Source organism: Brassica napus, chromosome C4 (genome assembly GCF_020379485.1).
Source record: "Brassica napus cultivar Da-Ae chromosome C4, Da-Ae, whole genome shotgun sequence".
Classification (NCBI taxonomy): Eukaryota; Viridiplantae; Streptophyta; class Magnoliopsida; order Brassicales; family Brassicaceae; genus Brassica; species Brassica napus.
In genome coordinates, this window is record NC_063447.1 from 9,597,264 (window position 1) to 9,610,730 (window position 13,467).

A 13,467-nucleotide genomic window follows, 5' to 3' on the forward strand; every position below is an offset into this window, starting at 1 on the left:
ATATAATAAATATTAAAAAAATGAGTATAGAGTTAATTAGATAATTTTAAAAACAGAAATTTTTCTTTCATGTGCGATATCATATAAATAATGATCCGCCCAGTTAACAAAAATCATGATTATTTTATGTGTAATTTTTTTTATTTTGATCATTTCTTTAAAACTATATTAAATTTTACATATTTTAATTAGAATATTTTTAATATCTTTACCTTTTTATTTGAAATGCAACTCAGTATTTTTTTAACAATTATAAAAAAATATTTAAAAAATATTTTTAGAATTAGTTTGAAAAATATGAAAATTACATTTTAAATTAAAATTATCCTAAAATATGATAAGTTTTGATGTAAACGAAAACTCAAATTATGTCAAAAATAATGATATTCAATGATAATAACAATTTTAATTGATTATTTTTTAAAAAATACGTTTACAAAAATATTGTTTGAAAAAAAATTCATTTATCTTTCAAATATAAAATGAAAATATTATAATTAAATAATAAAAAATATAAATAAAAACCATAAATTTAGCAAATGACAACTGAGTTATATTATGCTAAAAAATTTTTTCTAACAATTTAGCAAATGACAAATGAGTTATGAGCAAATAATACAATATAATTTTTAAAAACATAGTCATTCTTAAATATTTTTTGAATAAATAAATATTTTTTAATTTAATCAACTGAAAATAATATCCGTACAATTGTGTGAGTCAAATTCTAGTTTTATTGATGCATGTTATATATTAGTGCTGTATGTTTTAGGTAACATTTTAATGATGCACGTTTTTTAAAATCTCCATTATTAAAATTATGCACGTAAGGATAACTCATGAATTTTTTTTGTTGATTAAATGACATTATGTCCAAATTTATTTAAGGATATTTCATTAAGGTAACTGAAAAAGACAAACAATAAAATATGAAGTTTAAATTCATTTAAGCATATTTCATTAATGTAACTGAAAAGACAAGTAATAAATTAGGCAGATTTATTCGTTTTAGGATATTTCATAAATGCAACTGAAAAAGACAAGCAAAAAAATAGGGAATTTAATTAACGAAGTAAGAACATTTTCAAATGGGTACTTCTCTTTTTAATAATATAGATGTAAGCAACATGTTCAATGACAATATTTCATGAGGCTTCTCACTTGAACTGAAACAACCAAGTTTGTCTCAGAGATAAGCTGCTTAAAAAGGAAACTACTTGGGCCGAAAGCCTATTATAACTCTGAATTTCTCAAACGGCGTCGTTTCCACGAAGTCCTATGTTTTGGACAACGACCAAAGCCTTGTCCAAATCCGGGTTTTGTAATAGATCAAACCGGCATAGTTGAAAAAGATAATAATAAAAAAATAAAAAATGTATATATTTCGTAATGAAAGGATTAAAGCCCTTTTTGTCCACGCCAATATTACAAGGCAAGACACCGCCGACTTATAGCTTCGTCGCCGGAGAGACCGACCTTCTTAAATTCTATATATATAAAAATGGCTTGCCTTCTTCTAAACCCTTTCTTCTTCGTCGCCGTCACTGTTTTAGGGTTCTCGTTGCTTTACCATTATTCTACCCTTACCTTGCCATCCATCTGAATAAAAAAATTCATTAAGGTTCTTTTTTTAATTTTCTAAAAGTTTCTTTTTATATTTTATCTTCGATTATGTGAACTGATGTTCCTTTTAGTCCATGTTAGATTACAAATTTTTGGCTTTCGAGTGGCTTTCTGGAAAGAATTGTTTTAAATTTGTATTGTACTTGTGAAACTGTGTTGGAGTTAGGATCTGTCCTATTGTTTAGTCTTCTGCGATTATTCTTCTTATTGGCTAAGTTGTAGCTGGCCAACACCAACAGAAAGAAAAACAAAAAAAACACTCGTCTAAGCTTGCATATTCAGGTGGTTTTTGGTTATGATAGATTGGATTGGTTCACCTTTTTTTTTTTGTGCACCTAAACACATGAAAACTTATCTTGATAGATAAATAATTTGTTTTGACTTTAAGCCTGTTTGTATGTTGGTCTGTTTCCGCCATTGAAGGTTGACAATTTTTTGGTTTGGACTTGTCGTGCAGTGACACTTACTGGAGAAAGAAAGTGGATTTTTCTTCTCTGATTACTTTTTATCAAGGCACCAAAGATGAAGACTAGTCAGCCTGGTTAGTCTCAAGCTTTTCCTGATGGGGTTTACCCTTTAATCAATATACTTCGGATTATTTATTGTATTTGCTATTTTGCACATCTTTGTATGTTTTGTACTTCAGTGTGTGTTTAAAGATCTTACCTGTTGAGTCAGTCACTGTAATGGTGTTTTTTTGCTGGGAAACTCATGAATCACTGTTCATATAGTTGCCCTTTCTCATTGTGGTGTAGCAGTGTCTTTTGTGATGTGTGTTATTACATTATGATAGTCTTTCTATTATATGCTTTTTCCTTACTGTACTATATGAGATTATTTCCTTATTAATATTTAAATACTTTTAAGTGGTCACTGCATTTTTTTTTTAATTATCTGATGCTTACCCCTCTTTTGTCTTGCAGCTTTTTTCGACGCTGTTGATGTGTTGCTATCTCTAGGACTGCTAGAGATTTAGACGTTTTAGCTGAGTTTCTGTTCAAGGTTTTAGGTTTAGCTTTGTTACTAGATAGACATGGAGTCCAACATCGTCAAGGTATTGGATAGTAGTTTTAAAGATGGACCTGGAAAAAAGAGAAAGCATCCTGATTACTGTGAATCTGGAAGGTCATTTGCAAAGCTGCAATGTGTGCTCTCACCAACTGAAAAGCTTAATAGTGGAAACAAAGTTAATGCTTCTGAGAATCTCTCTGGCAAGTCTCTGGTCAGATACTACTCTTACTTCAAGAAGACAGGAGTGCCAAAGCGTGTGATGATCTATGAGAACGGCGAATGGACTGACTTGCCTGACCACGTTATTTGGGCTATCAGGAATGATCTTGAAGCAAAGAGAGCTGCAATTGAGGTAAACTGGTCCGGCCGCTGTTTTGTTCTTGATTTCTTACACATGCATCGCCTAGACTTGGAAACGGGTGTAAGAACCCACCTCGCATGGATTGATATAGCTGGAAAATGCTTTTTCCCCCAAGTTTATGAAAGGGACCGTGAGGAAGATCAATGTGAGATCAAGCTGCACCTTGAAGTTGATGTCAATGGTGTTGTTCAGCCATCTTTGAATGAGTCGTCAGAGGATAGCTGCAGCCTTGGGACTAATATACTCTCTAGTGTCAAGCCTGATGAAGAAGAAGAAGTTAATATAGATGCTGTCAAAGAAAAGTTTGTTTTAGGTATGGCCACTCTAGGCCATGTAGAGTTGCTTGATGCGTATCGTTTCTCAGGTGACACCGCCAAAGATCGTCAATCTCTCTTTAACAAACAAGCTGACATCACAAAGTTACGCCGAGGAGATGCAAACATTAGATACGCATGGGTGCCTGTTAAGAAGAAACTGTTATCTTCAGTCATGAAGCATGGACTTGGTGTGTGTGGAGAGTTCATCAAAAAGTCTAAGTATGGTGTTGGGGTTCACTTAACCGCTGCAAACTGCCCTTACTTCAGGTTTAGTTTAGTTCATTTTTTTTTTATGTTTTCTCTCTTTAAGAACATGTGTGGAGGATAATGTTTTTACAGTGCTACACATTGTGATATTGATGAAAACGGTGTGCGTCACATGGTTTTGTGCCGTGTGATAATGGGGAACATGGAGCCTCTTGGGGGTGGTAGAGGGCAGTTCTTTGCTGGTGGAGAAGAGTATGATAATGGAGTTGATAATGTCTCGAGTCCGAAGCATTATCTTGTCTGGAACATGAATGTGAACACTCATGTTTATCCAGAATTTGTAGTTAGCTTCAAGCTGTTGTCTATCCCCAATGCTTAAGGTGATTTCTCCTTTCACATTAAAAAAAGGTTACTATTTCCATCAAAAAAAAAATCTACTGATGACGCATTGAATGGGATATACAACATATAGATCTTGCTGAAGATCAGCTTGTGACCTCTGGGGTAGTAGTGACCAATGTTCAAGAAATCGCTAGGCGGTGGTTAGGTGCTTTATAGAGGATTATTGTTTAGGCAGGTGGTTAGACCGATTTTGTAAAAAAAATAGTTGAGGTCGCCTAGATTTTTAGAACATTGATAGTGACACACTTCATCATCCCACGGGTCTAGTGAGATAAATGTTCATGGCTAAATACATATGAATAATTTTGAACATCACATTTTTTTGTTGCCTATACCGTTTTTGCAGGGGATTTGCTTTCTGAGAACTCACGGCTCACCTTGAAAGGAACCAAAGGTTCTGTTTCAAATGTGAGTTTTTTTTAATTGTACCTGAGGAACATTCTTGTTATCAGTTGGTCAACGTGTATCTTTGATTGGGACTTGAAAACAGTGATGCGGCTTGTTTGTTTAAAGCAGGGGACAGGGAGGGTAACAAATGGAAACAAGAGTGCCGGTTCTGCTTTGATGCCTTACCCTCTGCTCTTCAATGCAATGTCAAGCAGAGTTACTCAGGAAGAGATGGACTTGATCACTGCTGATTACCAACAACTCAGGGTATATAGTAGTGAAACTATTTTGAGTCCTTGCCCATTTATATTACCTATATGCCAAGATGTCATCGTCGGAATATGTGTGTGTGATCTTGCAGGAGAAGAAGATTTCTAGAGAGGAATTCTCAAGGAAGCTGCGGGTGGTTGTTGGAGATGATGATCTGCTGAGAACCACCATAACATCTCTTCAAAGCTTGCCATCAATGAAAATGAAACCGGTCACAGGTGGCTATTGAAGATGATGACGACATTTTGTTATGGGAGAGGGATTGGAAAATGCGTCGACTTCTTTGTTCTATCGTGAAACTTTATGATTAGAGATTAGGAGGAGAAACAGCTATCTTAAGAACAATACTAATATTGCTATAAGTTAAATTTACTCTTTTCTGAAACTGATCAAAGAGTCTTTAACTGGTTTTCCTTTTGTGAAACTAATCTTCACTGTGACTGGTTATTATTATACATTGTTATAACACTTATTATGTGAAATGTGAATCAAACTCCGGTGGAAGTCCCTTGTCCGAGATGATCAGCTTCTTTGAGTGCACTTAGTGTCACCTGAGCCAAGCTCCTGGCATGCGTAGGGTCCCAACCTTGGAGCTTCACAACCACGACTGCGTTTGAATATCCAATCTCCCTCTCTTGCTTGTTTCGACTCAGCTTCTTCTTAGCTTATTCTTCATCTACATTCAGAAGCAATCTTCTTCGCATGAAACCAACGAATACTACTTTGATATGTGCCACAGAATAAAACTATGCAACAAGCACATGCAACCCTCCTAAACATTTAACAAAGAAAAAGAAAATCCATTTCCGTTTGACGTTAAGGATCTATAAATTAAACGTACACATGTGATTCAGATTCTCATACGTATTCTCGAAAGCTGTTTTTTTATTAAAAACAAAACATTTTCTTGTAGAATTAATAACTTAAAAAAACATCAGCTAAACTGAAATCTAATAAAAACTAAACTATAGAGCTAAAAACAGCTGAGATCTCGATTTATGTTCTGGTTGCTAATTGATTGACGTGCTCGATTAGTAATAGCAAAAATAAAAATTTGAAGAATAATTTCATGGAGGACAAAAACCATGTGCAAAGAACACACTCACAAAATATTATTTTCTATTTGTGAGTAAAAGAATACTACCATAACAACAACAAAGAAAAGAATAAATTATTTGTCGTCTCAAGTTAAGGATTCAACAACTAGAAGTTGAAAGAGATTTCACGACTCAAAACATATATATTGTGGAGACTTGTGCATAGTTCTAGTTTTGTATACCAAAATCCAAATAACTCAAAAAGTTCAACTTTTTCTCAACAAAAACAAACAAACAAACTATATATTGAAAGAGAGATTGAGAGTATCCATGGATGTCAATGGTGAATTTCATCGAATAGAAAAAGATGGTAAACTATGTTTTGAATATCACCATTCAAAATACCATCCCATACCCCAAATTCAAAGCCTATCCTCCTCCAATGAAACAATCATCAACAACCACACATCTCAATCTCTTTTCGTATGTCCAGTTACGCGATGTCGTGTTGCACTTAACGAGTCACCTGATAGATCCACATTTTCTCCAATCTTTTCTTCTCCAGAGTATCTCTTCTCTACAATAGATCATGATCTTTACCATTCATTACTCCCTTTGTTTTGGTGCAACAATAAAGACTTTGAAATAGATGGTGGGTGTGACATATGCAAAGGTTTAAATTCTGGCACCGATTATTATCTTTGTGACTACTGTAATGGACAGTATCACAGAGAATGTGTTCAGTCTCCACTTAAAATAAAATCTCCTTATCACCTTCAGCATTCTCTCCAACTTTGCTTTTATTGTCCAAGTGCTCGTATCATCGAATGTTTAGTATGTGGAAGAAGAATAAGCCGTCTACTATATTATTGTGACATTTGTCGAGTTTTCATGCATTCAGTATGTGTCATGAAACCCATACCCTTTTTTATAGACCTACCAAAAAGGCATGATCATCCTCTCACCTATTTTCCTAGACAAACTTTCTTAACTTGCAACGTTTGTGGCTTGTTAAGGAAACTTTATCCCACATATATATGTGTCACATGCAACTTTGTAGCTCATAAAGATTGTATGTATTTTCCTCGCATCATCCAAATATCACGTCACCGCCATCGTATCTCTTACAAATCTTCACTCCCTTCCGGAGAATGGTTATGTGGAGTTTGTCGCCAAAATATTGAGATCGATTATGGTGCTTATAGTTGTGACAAGTGTTGTAATTATGTTGTTCATTCAATATGTGCTCTAGGGAAGGATGTGTGTGATGGAGAAGATCTCGAAGGTGTACCAGAAGAAGATGATATAACATTAGGTGTTGAATCATTTGATGTGATATCTGAAGGAGTGATACTTCATTTTCTTCATGACCATCATCTCTACCTCCAGGCCAGTACACTTTATGATGAGAATAAGTTTTGTCAAGCATGTGTTCTACCTATCTTTGAAGGTAATATTTATTCTTGTATCGAGTGTGGCTTCATCCTCCATGAAACATGCGCACAATCTCGCCGCAAATTACAACATGCGTTACATCCTCATCCACTTACACTGAGGCCTCTGAATCAATATGAATATGTTGGCTTCGAGTGCGATGCTTGTGATCGTTTTTGTGGTGGGTTTATCTATGGGTGTCATTCAAAGGAATGTGACTTCGATCTGGATATACGGTGTGCTTCAATATCTGAACCGGTTGATTACCAAGGTCATGAACATCCCTTGTACTTAGCTTTAAACTCTGAAGAACAGCCCATATGTCATGTATGCAAAATAAAATGTGGGAAGCAATTAAATTGCATCATCTGCAATTTTATTATATGCATTAAATGCACTACCTTACCATATAAAGTAAGGTATAAGCATGATAAACATTTTCTCAGAGTTCTGTGGGAGGAAGAAATATGTGACAAAAGTTGGTGTGAGGTGTGTGAACATGATTTGAGAAATACAAACACAAATGTGATCTATTGGTGCGATGAATGTTGCATCACCGTTCATGTTGAATGTTTATTTGGTGATCACCCGTATCTGAAGCATGGTCAATTTTTAAAAGAAAATGGGATCAAGCTCCAAATTCTTTGGAAAAGCAATACTTCTCGACCATCGTGCAATTACTGCAAAAATCGTTGTCAACACAAAATATTTATGAGAGGTGACATCGTAGCATGTTCTAGGAGATGTGCTCTTAGCGATTCTTAACTTTACTTTATAAGATATACAAGAATCTTGTGAAATGTATTATATATCTATTATCTAATTTATTTTTCTATTGTAATTCATATATGATTTCTTTGTTTGATAAGTTTCAAATATAATGTAACTTTATGTTTATATATGGAGTTTGTTGGTTCTTGCTAGTGAATATCACCATTATCACTAGGTATCCTTATCTCAATTGTAAATGATTCTGAATTGTGTCAGAGGTATACGGTTCGAGAAATTGATAAGACGAAACTAATATTATACGTTCTTGTTTGGATGCGGTGATTAGGAGTTTTGGCCTAGAACCTTTTTGGTATCTATACTATTAAGCAAAATCCCTACTAGAATTTTTTCCTTACCTTTTAAGTGATTTACACTAGATCTTGACCCGCATGCGAATTTTTTTATTTATATATTAAAATATTTTAGTTTATATAAAAAATTACCAATAACTTAATGTAATTTAGTGTTATATATTATGTAATATTATAATAGCTATGTTTACGTGGCTTATATATTATTACTATAAATTTTATATTTTTGTAACAAAAATTATTTTTGAAACTTTATTATGTAACAATATTACTTTACATACTTTTTTATTTAAAATTTATATGAAAGCAAATTAAATTGGATCTATATAGTAGAAACTATATTTTTTGAGATATTGTAAAGAACTTCTTTTAAAGAAAAACTATAATACATTGTACTTCAAAATATGTTTGTAGTAAATATCATATTTGAGAAATACACTAAGTTGGATAAAATATCTTCTTTTAATTTGAAATAGAAATGAATATTTCTAACAAAATCTTTGTAAATTTTATTTTTGAAATTAATCAGTTTAAATTGTTATTATCAGTGAATATATAATTATAATACTTTATATAATTTTAAATTTTTATATATAAATCAAAACTAAAATAAATTTTAATTTCTAATTATATTTTATGATAACTAAAATTAAAATTAATTACTTTTGGATATAAAATTTAAACTGATTTCGAAAATATTTTAAAAGATTTTTTTAGAACTTTCTTAAAAAATATTTATTGTATTCAATTAAAAAGATAAATATTATAATTAATTCATGTAAAATTTGATAAAATTTTAAAGAATGGTCCAAATTAAAAAATCACGCATGAAAAATTCATCACTACAGTATATATATATATATATTAAAAATATTATATATTTATCAATACATGTTTGTTAAAACCACATCTATATAAATGTTGATACATGTATAATGTATAACATAATTAATAATAATAACACTTATTATGAAAATACAATAGTGATAGGATTTTAATTTTGATTTTATTTTATTATTTGCATGGTGAAATTCTAAAATTAAATATTATTATTATTAATTAGATCATATGCAGGTATTAACTCTCGAATAATTAAATGTTATTATTATTAAGTAGATTATAAATGGTTAGATGCAACTATAATTATATATTGATGGAATAAATATATTTTCGAAATTATCCATATCTAATAATATTTTGATGGAATAAAAAAGAGAATTAAATATCTTGTTAGGATATTGTTATGAAAATACAAAAAAAAAATGTAAACAACTTTCAAGTGATGATCCATTCAAAATATCACACATGAAAAAAGTCATGACTTCTCTTTTAATAATATAAACTAGGATAAGACCTGCGCCTTGCGCAGGGTGAGTTTATTTGTATATATTATCGAGAGTTTTTTTTATATATTTGATCATTTTATTTATATATAAAATATTTTTTGTTGTTATTATATAATTTCTTTCTGATGGATCGGATCAATTTTTATTAAAAATAATAGAACAAAACTATAATTAATACATCATGGGTTGATAGGATTGGACATTAAACAAATTATGACATAAAAACCTTATTTTTTTCCATCGAACACATTCTTGAAAAAGTGAACAGTATTGTTTTCACAGTTGAATTATTTTGACTTTTATCTTCCATATGGTTTTGAAAGCTTTCAAATCAACCATCGAATTGATACATGTCATTTTAATGTTTTTAGTCGTATACTTAAGGAAAACTTACATTTTTGTAATTTAAAGTCATTTTAAAAATTCAAAATATAACATATAAGAAAAAATCTAACATATAAGAAAAGTATAACATATAAGGTGTCCTCATTTTTGTATTTTAAAGTCGTTTTTTAAAAAAATATAACATATAAGGTTTCCTCATTTTTGTAATTTAAAGTCATTTTAAAAAAATTCAAAATATAACATATAAGAAAAAATATAATTTTTTTATTATATGGTTAATGTGATTATTTATTTTTTTAATAATATAAAATTAAACAAAATGAAGAAGGATGCAAAAATTATTATCAAATCTTTATTGTTCATAATCATTAATTGCCGTATATATGTAAATAATATTAGGTTATTTCGTAGCTTTTATTTAGGGAAAGAATACACACTTTTTATATTTTAGGTTAATATAATGTTCTCTAGTGGACATTAAACAAATTATGACATAAAAACCTTATTTTTCCTCTCGAACACTTTCTTGAAAAAGTGAACAGTATTGTTTTCACAGTTGAATTATTTTGACTTTTAACTTACATATAATTTTGAAAGCTTTCAAATCAACCACCGAACTGATACATGTCATTTTAATGTTTTTAGTCGTATACTTAAGGAAAACTTACATTTTTGTAATTTAAAGTCGTTTTAAAAAATTCAAAATATAACATATAAGAAAAATATAACATATAAGAAAAATATAACATATAAGGTGTCCTCATTTTTGTATTTTAAAGTCGTTTGAAAAAATATATAACATATAAGGTTTCCTCATTTTTGTAATTTAAAATCATTTTAAAAAATTCAAAATATAAAATATAAGAAAACATATATTTTTATATTATATGGTTAATGTGATTGTTTATTTTTTTAAAAAAATATAAAATTAAACAAAAATGAAGAAGGATGCAAAAATTGTTATCAAATCTTTTATATTATTCATAATTATTAATTGTCATATATATGTAAATCATATTAGGTAATTCTGTAACTTTTATTTAAGGAAAGAATACACACTTCTTATATTTTAGGTTAATATAATGTTCACTAGTGAACATTAAACAAATTATGACATAAAAACTTTATTTTTTTCCATCGAACACATTCTTGAAAAAAGTAAACAGTGTTGTTTCCACATTTAAATTATTTTGACTTTTATCTTCCATATGGTTTTGAAAGTTTTCAAATCAACCATCGAATTGATACATGTCATTTTAAAGTTTTTAGTCGTTTGCTTAAGAAAAACTTACATTTTTGTAATTTAAAGTCGTTTTAAAAAAATTCAAAATATAACATATAAGAAAATTCTAGCATATAAGAAAAATATAACATATAAGGTGTCCTCATTTTTGTATTTTAAAGTCGTTTTAAAAAAATATATAACGTATAAGGTTTCCTCATTTTTGTAATTTAAAGTCATTTTAAAAAATTCAAAATATAACATATAAGAAAAAATCTAATTTTTTTATTATATGGTTAATGTGATTGTTTAATTTTTTTAATAATATAAATTTAAACAAAAATGAAGAAAGATGCAAAAATTGTTATCATATCTTTATTATTCATAATCATTAATTGCCATATATATGTAAATCATATTAAGTAATTCCGTAGCTTTTATTTAAAGAAAAAATACACACTTCATATATTTTAGGTTAATATAATGTTCTCCAATGTTATATAATTATGAAATAATGTGACACTATTAGATTAAAATATACTTTATATTAGATGCTCTAGAATTCTTTGAAATGGAATTTAGAAGGCATTTAGAGTGCAACCTAGGATTTGGGTTTTTTTTAATTAATACAAAATTAAGGTTCTAATTTTTCAAATGCTTCTCAATTAATATATAGGGGATATAACATATAAGAAAAAATATAATTTTTTTATTATATGGCTAATGTGATTATTTATTTTTTTAATAATATAAAATTAAACAAAATGAAGAAGGATGCAAAAATTGTTATCAAATATTTATTGTTCATAATCATTAATTGCCATATATATGTAAATAATATTAGGTTATTTCGTAGCTTTTATTTAGGAAAAGAATACACACTTCTTATATTTTAGGTTAATATAATGTTCTCTAGTGGACATTAAACAAATTATGACAGATAAACCTTATTTTTCCTCTCGAACACATTCTTGAAAAAGTGAACAGTATTGTTTTCACAATTGAATTATTTTGACTTTTATCTTACATATGGTTTTGAAAGCTTTCAAATCAACCATCGAACTGATACATGTCATTTTAATATTTTTAGTCGTATACTTAAGGAAAACTTACATTTTTGTATTTTAGAGTCGTTTAAAAAAAATATATAACATATAAGGTTTCCTCATTTTTGTAATTTAAAATCATTTTAAAAAATTCAAAATATAACATATAAGAAAACATATATTTTTATATTATATGGTTAATGTGATTGTTTATTTTTTTAAAAAAAAATATAAAATTAAACAAAAATGAAGAAGGATGCAAAAATTGTTATCAAATCTTTATTATTCATAATCATTAATTGTCATAAATATATAAATCATATTAGGTAATTCTGTAACTTTTATTTAATGAAAGAATAAACACTTCTTATATTATAGGTTAATATAATGTTCTCTAGTGAACATTAAACAAATTATGAAATAAAAACCTTATTTTTTCCATCGAACACATTCTTGAAAAAAAGTGAACAGTATTGTTTCCACAGTTAAATTATTTTGACTTTTATCTTCCATATGGTTTTGAAAGCTTTCAAATCAACCATCGAATTGATACATGTCATTTTAATATTTTTAGTCGTTTACTTAAGGAAAACTTATATTTTTATAATTTAAAATCGTTTTAAAAAAATTCAAAATATAACATATAATAAAATTCTAACATATAAGAAAAATATAACATATAAGGTGTCCTCATTTTTGTATTTTAAAGTCGTTTTAAAAAAAATATATAACATATAAGGTTTCCTCATTTTTGTAATTTAAAGTCATTTTAAAAAATTCAAAATATAACATATAAGAAAAAATCTAATTTTTTTATTATATGGTTAATGTGATTGTTTAATTTTTTTAATAATATAAATTTAAAAAAAATGAAGAAGGATGCAAAAATTGTTATTAAATCTTTATTATTCATAATCATTAATTGTCATATATATGTAAATCATATGAGGTAATTCCGTAGCTTTTATTTAAGGAAAGAATACACACTTCCTATATTTTAGGTTAATATAATATTCTCTAGTGTTATATAATTATGAAATAATGTGACACCATTAGATTAAACTATACTTTATATTTTTTTTGATGACCCTGGTGTCCGGATGCCTCGTGAGGACCCGACTAGCACCTAATGAACGTCCACCGGAGCAAGCCGGGGAGCCCGCCGAAGGCATCCAGGAGAGCTGGGCAGCCTCATTTAATTGACCCAGTGGCCACGCCCCGTTGGAAGTGTCCGTATTGGTCCGAAGACCTCAAGAGCAACATCCGCCAGACGATGCGTTCGAACCCGTCACCCCCCGTGAAGGAGAGCTACCTGGGAGCGAATTTCAACACCGCTGGACCACAAGGCGTGGTTAAAACTTGTGTGGGTTAAACAGG

At 29.4% G+C, this 13,467-nt stretch overlaps 2 protein-coding genes across 2 annotated transcripts; both read left to right on the forward strand.

Annotated features, from left to right (window-relative positions):
• The first annotated feature begins 1,475 nt into the window (after nucleotides 1–1,475).
• Nucleotides 1,476–4,965, forward strand: LOC125585463 (probable inactive poly [ADP-ribose] polymerase SRO1). Its single transcript, XM_048754554.1, has 7 exons — nucleotides 1,476–1,621; nucleotides 2,081–2,164; nucleotides 2,547–3,579; nucleotides 3,652–3,899; nucleotides 4,268–4,329; nucleotides 4,438–4,575; nucleotides 4,670–4,965. Exons 3-4 carry the CDS (start codon nucleotides 2,657–2,659, stop codon nucleotides 3,896–3,898), a joined length of 1,170 nt encoding a protein of 389 aa, XP_048610511.1. The 5' UTR covers nucleotides 1,476–1,621; nucleotides 2,081–2,164; nucleotides 2,547–2,656; the 3' UTR covers nucleotide 3,899; nucleotides 4,268–4,329; nucleotides 4,438–4,575; nucleotides 4,670–4,965.
• A 346-nt stretch (nucleotides 4,966–5,311) lies between these two features.
• LOC111199892 lies at nucleotides 5,312–7,972 on the forward strand. Its single transcript, XM_022690509.2, has one exon. It carries the CDS (start codon nucleotides 5,946–5,948, stop codon nucleotides 7,812–7,814), a length of 1,869 nt encoding a protein of 622 aa, XP_022546230.2. The 5' UTR covers nucleotides 5,312–5,945; the 3' UTR covers nucleotides 7,815–7,972.
• The last annotated feature ends 5,495 nt before the right edge of the window (nucleotides 7,973–13,467 follow it).